Consider the following 13,601-nt stretch of genomic DNA (forward strand, 5'->3'; position numbering starts at 1 on the left):
TTGTTAATTTTCTGTCTTGTTGCTCTAATATTGAGAGTGGGGTGTTAAGTCTCCCACTATTATTGTGTGGGAGTCTAAGTCTCTTTGTAGGTCTCTAAGAACTTGCTTTACGAATCTGGGTGGTCCTGTGTTGGGCGCATATATATTTAGGATAGTTAGCTCTGCTTGTTGCATTGATTCCTTTACCATTATGTAATGCCCTTTGTCTGTTTTGATCTTTGTTGGTTTGAAGTCTGTTTTATCAGAGACCAGGATTGCAATCCCCGCTTTTTTTTTTTTTTTTTTCATTTGTTTGGTAAATCTTCCTCCATCCCTTTATTTTGAGCCTATGTGTGTTTTTGCACATGAGATGGGTCTGCTGAATACAGCACCCTGATGGGTCTAGACTCTTTATACAATTTGCCAGTCTGTATCTTTTAATTGGGGAATTTAGCCCATTTACACTTAAGGTTAATATTGTTATGTGTGAATTTGATCCTGTCATTATGATGATAGCTGGTTATTTTGCCCGTTAGCAGTTTCTTCATAGTGTCAATGGTCTTTACAATTTGGTATGTTTTTACAGTGGCTGGTAACGGTTTTTCCTTTCCATATATAGGGCTTCCTTCAGGAGCTCCTGTAAGGCAGGCCTGGTGGTGACAAAATTTCTCAGCATTTGCTTGTCTGTAAAGGATTTTGTTTCTCCTTCACTTATGAAGCTTAGTTTGGCTAGATATGAAATTCTGGGTTGAAAATTCTTTAAGAATGTTGACTTTTGGCCCCCACTCTCTTCTGGCTTGTAGGGATTCTGCAGAGAGATCCGCTGTTAGTCTGTTGGGCTTCCCTTTGTGGGTAACCCGACCTTACTCTCTGGCTGCACTTAACATTTTTTCCTTCATTTCAACCTTGGTGAATCTGACGATTATGTGTCTTGGGGTTGCTCTTCTCAAGCAGTAGCTTTGTGGGGCTCTCTATGTTTCCTGAATTTGAATGTTGACCTGTCTTGCTAGGTTGGGGAAGTTCTCCTGGATAATATCCTGAAGAGTGTTTTCCAACTTGGTTCCATTCTCCCTGTTACTTTCAGGTCCACCAATCAAACACAGGTTTGGTCTTTTCACATAGTCCCGTATTTCTTAGAGGCTTTGTTTGTTCCTTTTCATTCTTTTTTCTCTAATCTTCTCTTCATGCTTTATTTCATTATGTTGATCTTCAATTTTTGATATCCTTCTGCTTGATCGATTTGGCTATTGATACTTGTGTATGCTTTACGAAGTTCTCGTGCTGTGTTTCTCAGCTCCACCAGGTCATTTATGTTTTTCTCTAAACTGGCTATTCTAGTTAGCAATTCCCGTAACCTTTTTTCAAGGTTCTTAGCTTCCTTGCATTGGGTTAGAACATGCTCCTTTAGCTTGGGGAAGTTTGTTATTACCCATCTTCTGAAGCCTACTTCTGTCAGTTCATCAAACTCATTCTCTGTCCAGTTTTGTTCCCGGGCTGGTGAGGAGTTGTGATCCTTTGGAGGAGAAGAGGCGTTCTGGTTTTTGGAATTTTCAGCCTTTTTGTGGTGGTTTTTCCTTAACTTCGTGGATTTATCTACCTTTGGTCTTTGGTGTTGCTGACCTTCGGATGGGGTTTCTGTGTGGACGTCCTTTTTGCTGATGTTGATGCTATTCCTTTTTGTTTGTTAGTTTTCCTGCCAACAGTCAGGCCTGTCTGCCACAGGTCTGCTGGAGTTTGCTCCAGATCATTTGCTTGGGTATCACCAGTGGAGGCTGCAGAACAGCAAAGATTGCTGCCTGTTCCTTCCTCTGAAGCTTCGTCCCAAGGGGCACCTGCCGGATGCCAGCCGGAGCTCTCCTGTATGAGGTATCTGTTGACCCATGCAGGGAGGTGTCTCCCAGTCAGGAGGCACAGGGGTCAGGGACCCACTTCAGGAGGCAGTCTGATCCTTAGCAGAGCTTGAGCACTGTGTTGGGAGATCCCCTGCTGTCTTCAGAGCTGGCAGGCAGGACTGTATAAGTCTGCTGAAGCTGCACTCACAGCTGCCCCTTCGCCCAAGTGCTCTGTCCCAGGGAGATGGGAGTTTTATCTATAAGCCCCTGACTGGGGCTGCTGCCTTTCCTTCAGAGATGCCCTGTCCAGAGAGTAGGAATTTATAGAGACAGTCTGGCTACAGCAGCTTTGCCTAGCTGTGGTTTGAACTTCCTGGCGGCTTTGTTTACACTGTGAGGGGAAAATCGCCTACTCAAACCTCAGTAATGGTGGATGCTCCTTCCCTTACCAAGCTCGAGCATCCCAGGTCGACTTCAGACTGCTGTGCTGGCAGCGAGAATTTCAAGCCAGTGGATCTGAGCTTGCTGGGCTCCGTGGGGGTGGGATCCGCTGAGCCGGACCACTTGGCTCCCTGACTTTAGCCCCCTTTCCAGGGGAGTGAACAGTTCTGTCCTGCTGGCATTCTGGGGTATGAAAAAAAATACTCCTGCAGCTAGCTTGGTGTCTGCCCAAATGGCTGCCTAGTTTTGTGCTTGAAACCCAGGGCCCTGGTGGCATAGGCACCCGAGGGAATCTCCTGGTCTGCAGGTTGCAAAGACCATGGGAAAAGCACGGTATCTGGGCTGGAGTGCACCATTCCTCACAGCACAGTCTCTCAAGGCTTCCCTTGGGTAGGGGAGGGAGGTCCCTGACCCCTTGTACTTCCCGGGTGAGGTGACGCCCCACCCTGCCTCTGCTCACCCTCCATGGGCTACATCACTGTCTAGCCAGTCCCAATGAGATGAATACCTCAGTTGGAAATGCAGAAATCACCCACCTTCTGCATTGATCTCGCTGGGAGCTGCAGACCCAAGCTGTTCCTATTTGGCCATCTTGCCAGCCACCCAAAACCTGGTTTTAATTTACTTTAACATTGTTACCCATCTCTCCTGTCAAATTAAGCAGGCGCATTGGGTAAATTACAAAGGGAAAGCAGTCATACTTACAGAGTCCCATGTGCCACTGATGGGCTAGCAATAGAACCTTACGTTATTATATATATATATATTTTTTTTTTTAAAGGACTCTTTAAATAATGGCTGGAAAATTGCACCCTTAATCTCTTGCAGTGTGTTTTTAGAAACTAGCACTTCGTTGAAATCTTGTATGATAGATTTGTCAGAATGTCATGGCCTAGTAGGAAGGATGGGGAAGGTTGCTGCATTTCTTACATTTCTTGGTAGAGCAGAAAAGCGTGGGCCAGGTGTGGTGGCCGACACCTGTAATCCCAGCACTTTGGGAGGCCGAGGCGGGCAGATCACCTGAGGTCAGGAGTTCAAGACCAGCCTGGCCAACATGGTGAAACCCTGTCTCTACTAAAAACACAAAAAATTAGCTGGGTGTGGTGGTGCACACCTGTAATCCCAGCTACTCGGGAGGCTGAGGCATGAGAATCACTTGAACCCGGGAGGTGGAGGTTGCAGTGAGCTGAGATTATACCACTGCACTCCAGCCTGGGCAATAGAGCAAGATTCAGTCTCAAAAAAAAAACAAAAACACAAAAAACAGAAAAGCATGGTGTTAAGAAGAATCTATGTGGAGAAGGGTACACTGTTTAGGTGTCCTGTTCCAATCATCTTACTTAAAATGGTTGGGAATTTTCCTGAAGTGACTAATGTACCTGAAGCAGGAGTGAGAACACTTCCGCTGCATTGCTTGATCAGGACAGAAGAGATGGGAATCACATGTGGGCAATATCACATTTAGCTTTTAGATGCTCAGATCACATTTTGCATGGATTAGTCACCTTTACAAAAATGTAAGCAGGCTTATATTCTTTAATTTTTGGTCAGAGAAGGAGGGAGGGAAAGTACTTGTTCTTTGTCTGTCTTGCCTTATGTTCATGAAAGAATTGTTGCCTTAATTTTTAACATTAATTTTAACATTTAACTAGGAGAAAGACTTCCGATGTGAATTTGATGCAGAAAGTCTATTTTATATCAGGTAATTTGCAGAATGAAACCAACATCCTTTCCCTCCTCTCTCCTCCTCTACCCTCCATTCCCCTCCCCTCCTGTTCCCTCCTCTTCCCTCCCCTCCCCTCCCCTCCCCTCCCCTCCCCTTCCCTTCCCTTCCTCTCTCATTCTTTCTTTCTTTCTTTCTCTTTTTTTTTCTTTTTTGAGACAGGGTCTGGCCCTGTCGCCCAGGCTGGAGTGCCATGGCACGATCTCAGCTCACTACAGCTTCCACCTCCCAGGCTCAAGCGATCCTTTCACCTCAGCCTCCAAAGTGTTGGGATTACAGGCGTGAGCCACCAAGCTCTGCTAACGTAAACATTTTTTTGTAGAGACAAAGTCTCACTATATTGCCTAGGCTTGAACTCCTGGGCTCAAGCAATCCTCCCACCTCAGCTTCCCAAAGTATTGGGATTACAGGCATGAGCCACCGTGCCGGCCTCTTTCTTTCTCTCTTGAAAGTTAATAATGCTTTACATCTGTATGCGGCTTTATAGTATATTGTTATCTTTTTGGTTCTTCACAACTGTCCTTCAAGGGAAGTTGCACGACAGGCCGGTTTTAAGGGGTAAGGAAGCCAAAGCCCTTACCTCAGGTCACACAGTCACTCAATGGTGGTGACATTTGGGTTAGAACTCAGTCTCTGCTCCTGCCTCACTGCATTGCCCACGCTCCGTCACTGTACACAGGGAGATACAATAGACCCTCCACGTTTTTCTCTCTACAGCTGAATCCCATCCAGAAACATGTGGAAACCAGGAAGGGCTTCTGGTGTGTACCCAGGACAGCATGGCGCTGCCTTGTACTTCTGCCCTCGGCCCTCCTCGGCAGTGACTGGCACTCTCAGCTCAGTCTTTTGCCCACACACTGGCTCTCTCCCACATGCGGCTGAGAGACACCATGATTCGTGCTTCCACGCCTCACACTCCCGGAGGGAGGGACCCCGGCACGGCCATCCCTGCCACCCTCCTCGGCAGCAGGGAAGCAGGACCCTGTGCTGGCCTTGGTTGCTGGTCAGCTGCATAGTGGGGCTCTGCTGAGTGTCTCATTCAGTGAACCCTTGGCTTTTAGAACCCCTTCTGGCAAGCTTACTTCTTCTGCTTTTCCCACCATTCTTCCCGTTGATCACCCTGTCTTATTCGCCGCTGATTGACCTTGGAGAACGAGTTCCAGCCTTTTTGGGGGGAACTGAAGACTAGATGTGGAAGGCTTAGAGAGGATTCTAACACTGCTGGGACTGAGACAGAAATGACGTCAGATGGTGTTCCTGGTTAGGTTCCTCCATCTGCAGTTTGACCAGTTTCTACTGAGCTGATTCTCAAGAACCTGTGAACTCAAAATTCAGTGTAAAGGGAGTTCAGATAGAGATGATGAGGGGTCAGAAAGGCCAGTGGTGAATTTAACTCCGTAGCCTAGAATCTTGGAGGGGTAGAAACTATTTATCATCACCTTCACACTCTTACTGGGCATTTATTGTGGCCAAGACTCAGGTTCCTGTGTGTCTGTAGAGGGCCTTCGTTGCGGGTATCCACAAAATGAGTTGAAACAAAGCTTGCACATGAGAAGGACAGATGGAGCTCTCCCTTGCTCCTGCCACCTTCTCACCATCTGCAGTCTTTTTCTCATTGCTGAGGGATCCTTCCTGTGGTCCCATTTGCCTGTAGCCCTCCTGAACCCTAGAGTCTGCAGAAAACCTCTAGCCGGACAGCTTCTGGGTAGAGAAACAGGCCATGAAGAGCCTCCTGGGTGTGCACCCTGTGGCTGCGCTCTGTGATGAGGGAAAAACAGGAATGTGTCTGCCGTGATCACGTGTAGCGGTCACGGTGAGTGATGACAGGGCCACTCCTCGTTAGCCTCCAGTCAGGCTGTGTGGCAGCGATTGCCTCCATGTTGATAGAGTCTGTGCCATTTGGGAGCGAAGCTCAGCCTCTTTCGGTGAGTGTCTCACAGTTCCTTTCTCCCTCAATCCCGTGATGCCGTCCAGAATGAGGTGCTGAACTGATTAATCAGCAGGACATAAAGACAACTGCTGCCCAAAGCAACGGTTGTCCCGCTCCATCCATGGAATAATTAAACAAACAGGGCACAGTGGGGTCCCCACCCGTGAGGACTTGGGTGCAGGAAATGCCAGTCTCTTCTTGCTTGAATCCAGGTGTCAGGCCATCCTGGCCACCACTCAGGCTGTTCCTTTCGCTTTCTGGATCCCATTCCCTGCAGGTTTATGCTTGGGAGTGAAATAGTGACTGTCCCTTTGACCCCGAGAGCTGGGGAGAAGGCCGTGCACGTTAACAGCTGCCTGGGCCCTCTCTGGAGTGCGGCAGGGAGAGGCGGGGCAGGAGCGGATGTTGCCAGGAACCAAAGGGTGTTAGTGACAAAAGCAAGAACTCCTGGCAAGAAGTCCAAGGGACTTTCTTGATCACAAGTGGCATCTCCTAAGCACTTTAATTATAGCGGATTAAGCAGGAAGTGGAGTGCTGGACTAAAGGAATAATGATACAAAGGAGGTGAAGCAGAAAAACTCAATTTCCTTCCTTTAAAGGGAAAAAATGTCCATTTATTTAGATGAATTGCAAGAAAAGAATGGAGTGTGGGCTTCCCCCCCGCTCGGAGCTCAATGGGTTTTTAAAGAACTGTGTATCTCTTTGGCCAGAACAGCAACTGGGATCTCAGCCTCTCTGCAGAAAATGAGCCGCAGGCTCGGGATTTCGTTAAGCTGCAGGAGCATTCCTTCTGGACCGATGACTCACTCATTCAGCCCCTTCTTTCCCGCTTCTCCTTGTCGGCCCTCGCCTGGCTTAGCTCATATTTACATTCAGCACCTCTAGTTACCCAGAAATTGCGTGCAAAATTGTGAAATAGAAAAGCAGTGGGCCATGTGCTCCATCAGCTCTGCGTGGCATTGCATCATCCTTGACTTGCATGCTCCGGGCCTGAAGGACCCACGGACCTTCCACAAGTTGCGATTTGAATACGCGCTCGTAGCACACATGCTTTGTCACTGGGGCAGATCTATAGGAATGAATGGAACTGAAATCAGACCTTAGAAAGTCATGGTGAACAAGAAAATTGCCAGAATGGAATGCAGATACACCTAGTGGTTACTGTCCTGTATGTAGCGGCTGTGTGAGATTTGACTGTGTTTTACTAAGAGGAGCCTTGTTGGGCCCAGTGCTGAATAACCAGCTCTGTCTGTCGGGAATCCCCCACAGTATCCTGTTTGTGATTCACGCTATGCAGAGTCCAGGGCGAGGAGTTCTAAGACCTTATCATGTTTTGTTTTGTTTTGAGATGGAGTTTCACTCTTGTTGCCTAGGCTGGAGTGCAGTGGCGCGATCTCGACTCACCACAACCTCCACCTCGTGGGTTCAAGCGATTCTTCTGCCTCAGCCTCCCAAGTAGCTGGGATTACAGGCATGCGCCACCACGCCCAGCTAATTTTGTATTTTTAATAGAGACGGGGTTTCTCCATGTTGGTCAGGCTGGTCTCGAACTCCTGACCTCAGGTGATCTGCCCGCCTTGGCCTCCCAAAGTGCTGCGATTATAGGCTGTTTTTTTTTTTTTTTTTTTTTTCTTTGAGACGGAGTCTCACTCTGTTGCCCAGGCTGGAGTGCAGTGGCCGGATCTCAGCTCACTGCAAGTTCCGCCTCCCGGGTTCATGCCCTTCTCCTGCCTCAGCCTCCCCAGTAGCTGGGACTACAGGTGCCCGCCACTACGCCCGGCTAATTTTTTGTATTTTTAGTAGAGATGGGGTTTTACCGTGTTAGCCAGGATGGTCTCGATCTCCTGACCTCGTAATCCGACCACCTCGGCCTCCCAAAGTGCTGGGATTACAGGCGTGAGCCACCGCGCCCTGCCATTTTGTTTTGTTTGTTTTGTTTTGTTTTGTTTTTAAGAGACAAGCTCTTGCTCTGTCACCCAGGCTGGAGTGCAGTGGCAGGACCATAGCTCCCTGGAACCTGGAACTCCTGAGCTCTAGTGACCCTGCTCCCTCAACCTCCCGAGTAGCTGGTACCTGTGAGTGTGCACCATCACACCTGGCTATTTTTTTTTAATTAACTTTTTGTAGAGATGGGGTCTCGCCATGTTGCCCAGGCTTGTCTTGAACTCCCACCTCTGCCCACATGGTGGGCATTCAAGTCCTGTATCTCTTCCTCCCTCCTCTCTTGACTTGCCTCCTCCTGGATCATGATATCCTATCATTTTCCTGTCACAGCATTAATGGTAAGGCTTGAGGCTGGGTGTGGCACCCATGCTTGTAATCCCAGTGCTTTGGGAGGCAGAGGTGGGAGTTCAAGACAAGCCTGGGCCATGTTCCGCACTTTACATGGCCATTCATTGAATTTGCACAGCCGCCCATATGGCGGGCATTGTTGTTCCTACTGTACAGGTGAGGAAACGGGGGCTCTGTGAAGTGTGACTATTTGTGGGAGGCAGCAGCTGGCATGATGGAAGAAGCGTAGTCGTTGGAGGTGGGATCCAAGTCCAGCCTTCCTCCCACAGGTTCAGTGATGTGGGGCAAGTTACATAACATCATTTTCTCATGAGTAAAATCCGGACAGGCAAACCTACACCCTGGAGCACGGGGAGGATTCAATGAGATCGTGTAGATGACAGCTCAGGCCTGGCATACGAGAGAAAATGGCAGGGATCGTTCTGTGACCTCACAGCGGAAGAAGCAAGATCTAAACCCTGAGAGGTGGAGCGCATCCCACCCTCGGGCTCCTTCCACGAGGACACCGGCTTCTGGATCTCCACGGAGTTCTGTTCTTAAGTTAGAAGGCAAGCAGAGCGGGGACACAGTGCAGGACACCTGGGGACCTAGTGCCCTTGGAATTCTTTACCTTCAGCTTTGCACGCTGCACATGAGTCCTCATGGCTCAGCAGAGAGAGCTGAGGTCGGCAGGAGGATCTCTGTCTTGCGCAACATATATGATTCTCTGAGCATTTCTATATGTTGAAAATATTTTATTTAAAAATGTACAACCACCCCTCCTCCCCAAAATTGCGTGACAGAGATTTCATCAGACCTGACAACTAATGAGACAAGGAGGACAAGGCAGAGAGAGGAACTGAGAAATAATCCTTGTGCATACCTTCCGAATTTGCCATATATTACTAAAATTACCCATGTCTGTGTCTGTCTGTCCTGCCGCTCTGTGCATTACATATGTTTGCATCCCCCATGCCTAGCACAGTGCCTGGCACCTAGTAGGTGCTCAAAGTGCCCATCATTTGTTGGACTGAACTCACAGCGCAGAAATAGAGAGCCAGTTAGAGCAAATGCTGTCCCTTTTCCCAGGACTGTAGCTTCCAGATGCGTGTGAGGCCTCAGCCTGATTTCTGTTCACCTGAGGACCCCAAGGCAAACTGTGCATTTCCATCAGCACCTCACTTGCCTGCAGGAGCAGGACGGGGTTGGTGGTGGCACCAGAGGTGCTCAGTGTTCAGTCACTCAGAAAGTGGGTTAAAGGGCAGCGCCTCCTGCTCCCTCCAGCGATGCACTTCCATTCTCTGAAATGACAACTTCTCTGCACTCACTTAATGGGATCCCAAATAACACGTTGCAGACCAGTCTTTTATCACTGTTGCCCCTTGGAACACATTTCGAATGCTGGCCATTAAAAGCAGGCCATTTCACGGTTCTTTAATGATGACACTAATAACTGTGGATTTTTGTCTCCCAGAGTCCTGATGAGCTGAGCCAAGGAGCAAATTACAGAGCTAACTTTTATGTGCATGGTTTATTGATCTGTGAGCTTCAAGGAAACTACACCAGCCCCTATAGTTTGGCAGTCCAGACTACCTTTTCATCTATGTAATTGGGCCACGAGGGCACAGTTAATATTCAATTTATATTAATAGGAAGACAAAGAACATGATGTCCCAGCTCCATATTGAAGTAATGGGCATTTCAAAATATCCTACCTGGTAATTATAAATAAATCAGTTTTCCCATGACCCAGCCAGGATGATGTCGCTAATTGACTGTGCATTTCCTCATAGTTTATCCTGAGAAAGTTCAGTGGTGCCATGTGCATTTATATCGCAGAGTATACAAGGGTGCTCCTTCGTAAAACACCCAGCTGTCTTCATCCATGCTGTTGCCCATCTTTTCTTAACAGGTGAAAGTCATGCTTCGCATCTGTTCCACCTTGGCTCGAGATACCTCAGAATCCAGCTCTTTCTTAAAGGTGGACCCACGGAAGAAGCAGATCACCTTGTACGATCCCCTGACTTGTGGAGGTCAAAATGCCTTCCAAAAGAGAGGCAACCAGGTTCCTCCAAAGATGTTTGCCTTCGATGCAGTTTTTCCCCAAGACGCCTCCCAGGTGGGTATCGGCCCTCTCTCAGGCTCAGGCAATGTTGATTAAAGAAGCGTTTACTCATTCACAAGGGCCCTTGAGCTGGGAGGGTGTCTTCTGGAGCATTCGGATGGACCAGTTCCTTCAGGAGTCAATCTGAGCTCCATTGAATGGTCCAGTGCTTTTGAATTACTGGTGTCAGACCTTGGGCAGGATCAGTGTGCAGGAATTTCAATAAAATATGTCCTTGAGGAGCAGGAAGTGCGAGCCAGTCAGTGGATCACACACAGAAGCAGGAAGATAACAGAAAGGGACAAGGACAATGCGTCAAGGGGCTGGTGACAGATCTAGTAGGACCCTCTCCTGCCTGGGCATTGTACGAAGGGAAAACAATGTTTCAGGGAGCTGATTAGAATTAGGCAATCTCCTAGGACCCAGTATAAGCCCACCGGGGTTGAGGGCAAGTCTGTAGCCCTAGTGAGGAACCGGAGTTCAAGGCAGGGAAACCGAGGCTGACATGCATCCTGTGGCCTGGCTCAGTGGAGTGCAGGGGAAGAAGAGAGGCTCAGGGATAGGTGTTATATTCACTTAATTGCTGCATTACAAATCACCCTAAAATTCAGTGCTTAACACAATAAGCATTTATTATTGCTCATCGGTCAGCTGAGCAGCTCTTCTGGTCCGAGCTCCGCTCATTTTTATGTCTGTGATCTGCTGTGGGTTGGGTAGGCAGCTCTGTGGATCTTGGCTGGATATTAGCCAGGCGAAATAAAATCATGCTATATCACACCATAGGCACATGGCTTTCCACTGGTCTAGAATAGCCTTGACCAGGTTGGCTGGTCTCTCTTCCACATTGTCTGTCATCAGCCAGCAAGCTAGCTTGCGCTAGTTTTCAAGGCAGTATCCAGGACCCATCCATGCAGGCCTCTGGAGGCCTAAGCTCAGAATTGACCCAATATTGCCTCTGCTGGATTCTACTGGCCCAGCTTCATGAGATGGGGAAGAGATTGCGTCTAATGATTGGATGAGCTCCAAGTTACACTGCAAGGGGTTTGCACCCAGGCTGGGGTGGAGAATTGGGGCCATTTTTATTAATCTACTGTGAGCAGAATTGGGAGGCTACTTGGGGGCCCAGGGTACCAAGATGACTGAGCCATGGGCAGCCAATGAACTGCAGACCTCACCAGACGCTGCAACTAAAGCTTCTAGTAGTTATCTGTTCTCATTTGGATTCGCTCTGGAGCTTTGGTGAAGATGGGCCTCTAAGCGGCACCAAACAGCACCTGTTCCTGTGGGGGAGGGAGCAGGGACACACGCGTAGAACTGATTGCAGAAGTGAATAACCCAGGTGATAGGGTATAGTGGCCTACTTTGCCTGGAGTTTGCATCTTTCTGATAAGTTTCTAGTGCTTATCAAGATTTACATTAAACAGTGTATAGTATAATAACTAATAACCTATAGCAGAACCTGATGACAACAGTGCAAATAGTTACCATCTGCAGCCTCTGTGAATTTCTTCCAGGCTGCATCTGAGTAGAGGAGGTGGCGATGTCCTCACGGGCTCCTATATTACACCGTGGGCACATAGCACATGTCACAGGCTCCATTCATTAAGAAGTTGAGCATGTGGTTTCCCCAAAGAGTTTTACCCAAGAAGACAAAGTACTTTATGAACAAGTTCTACGGTTTCTCTCTTTATCACATTTTTTGAGTGGCATACCACCCAATGGGCTCGGTCATTTAAACCTGACATTGGGTGTAATAAATGGCCTACAAATAATTTCATTAACACAGTTAAAACTTTTCGGAAGCAAATCTCCACAAGTTGTAAGAATTCCAAAGCAAACCCTAAATGAAGCATGGACTATGAATGCGCTGTAGATTTATTTCAGAAAAAGGGGCCATTTTCATTGCTAGCCTTTGTTTACATTTCACACTTGGCTCCAGAGCTCAGGATGCTCAATTTGGAGTTTCACTCGTTTCAGAATGCCTTACTTTCATTCAAATTTCCAATGTTATTATAATTTACATGTCTATAAATTCGCAGTTTTCAAGACATTTCAGAGACATGAACGCATTTGACTCTTCTTAGAATTCAGTGGGGTAGGAAGGGAGGCATTGATGTTTTCATGTAACACACAAGGAAACCAAGACTCAAAGATTAAGTCACTTGTTCAAAGTCTCTTTCCCGAGCAGACGTCCTTCCTGGATTCCCCCCATTAACCTCTCTGTATCCTGCTCGGTACAGCATTGTATCTTTGACCCCTAGCAGTGTGGCCTCGGGCGAGTCACTCAACCTCTCTGGGCCGCAGTGTCCTCATCTGTCAAGTAAGAACATGACCACAGTGTTCCTCATCAGGCTGTGTGATTCATCAACACATAAGGTGCTCCCAGCAGAGCCAGCAACACAGCAAGTGCTTAATAAATGTGGCTATTTTTACTGTTATCACTGTCAATATTAGCAGCATGCTGCTGGCCAGGGCCAGCTCAGCCCCACGGGGTGGGCACGCCTGGACCCCCCAAGCCCGAAAGGAGGGAGTGTGCGGCATGGGCCTGTGCTCTCCAGTCCTGATTTTCAGCCTGTGAAGCTGCAGCTGCTGTGGTGACCCAGGCAGTTAGAAATCGTGCTTTCTCTTGGTTTCTAAGGAAATCAGCTTCCTGAAGCTAAGCAATGATTAGAACAGTCCTGGTTCCTGGTTGCCTTCGAGAGCCATCCATGTGGCCCTTCAGTGGCTTCGGCAGTCGCTGGCTGCCCTTGTTGGGACACGCCTCTGTGGGGACACACCTCTGCTGGGGAACCTGGACTAGTGGGCAGGCAGAGGCTTTCTGCAGACCTGGTCCTGCCCACGGGGGCTGTGCTCGGGAAGGCTGCATGCCTCTCCAGGTCCAAGGGGAAACAGCAAGGGGCCGCCGGGCCACTGTCAGCTCTTAACACACACCAGACGGACAGCCCACTGACCACTCTCTTCTCAGTGGAGAGCCGGGCGGGAACTGTGCTAGGGGCTGCCTCCTCAACTCTGCGCCGCAGGTCTCCTCTCACCTGCGGCCTCTGCACAGGTGACTCAGTGTGGTCCACACACAGCCAACATTGTCCCAGGCGGCTCAGGAATCAAATACAGCTTATTTTATGTATAGCTCAAGATGATCTCTCAGCCTCCTGCCTCCCGTCCCACTTTGTGTCCAAAGAAAGCTTAGTCCATTGGGCAGCCTTCTGCCTGCTCTGCAGACACGCCTCTGGCAAATTCCATCAAGACGCTACTGCTTCTGTCTCAGGGTTAGCACTGCGCTCTCCTTGCCTAAGTCCTGGGGGTTTGAAAGGTCCTGTGAGC

General features: G+C 48.5%; 1 protein-coding gene across 1 annotated transcript in view; it reads left to right on the top strand.

Moving 5' to 3' along the window:
- KIF26B (kinesin family member 26B) overlaps nucleotides 1-13,601 on the top strand; it is a 555,398-nt gene that overhangs the window by 434,837 nt on the left and 106,960 nt on the right. Inside the window, exon 6 of the mRNA XM_030936739.1 lies at nucleotides 10,089-10,295. Coding sequence (XP_030792599.1) covers nucleotides 10,089-10,295 — 207 coding nt within the window. The remainder of the gene's footprint in view (nucleotides 1-10,088; nucleotides 10,296-13,601) is intronic.

This window comes from Rhinopithecus roxellana, chromosome 8 (genome assembly GCF_007565055.1).
Source record: "Rhinopithecus roxellana isolate Shanxi Qingling chromosome 8, ASM756505v1, whole genome shotgun sequence".
In the NCBI taxonomy this organism is placed as follows: Eukaryota; Metazoa; Chordata; class Mammalia; order Primates; family Cercopithecidae; genus Rhinopithecus; species Rhinopithecus roxellana.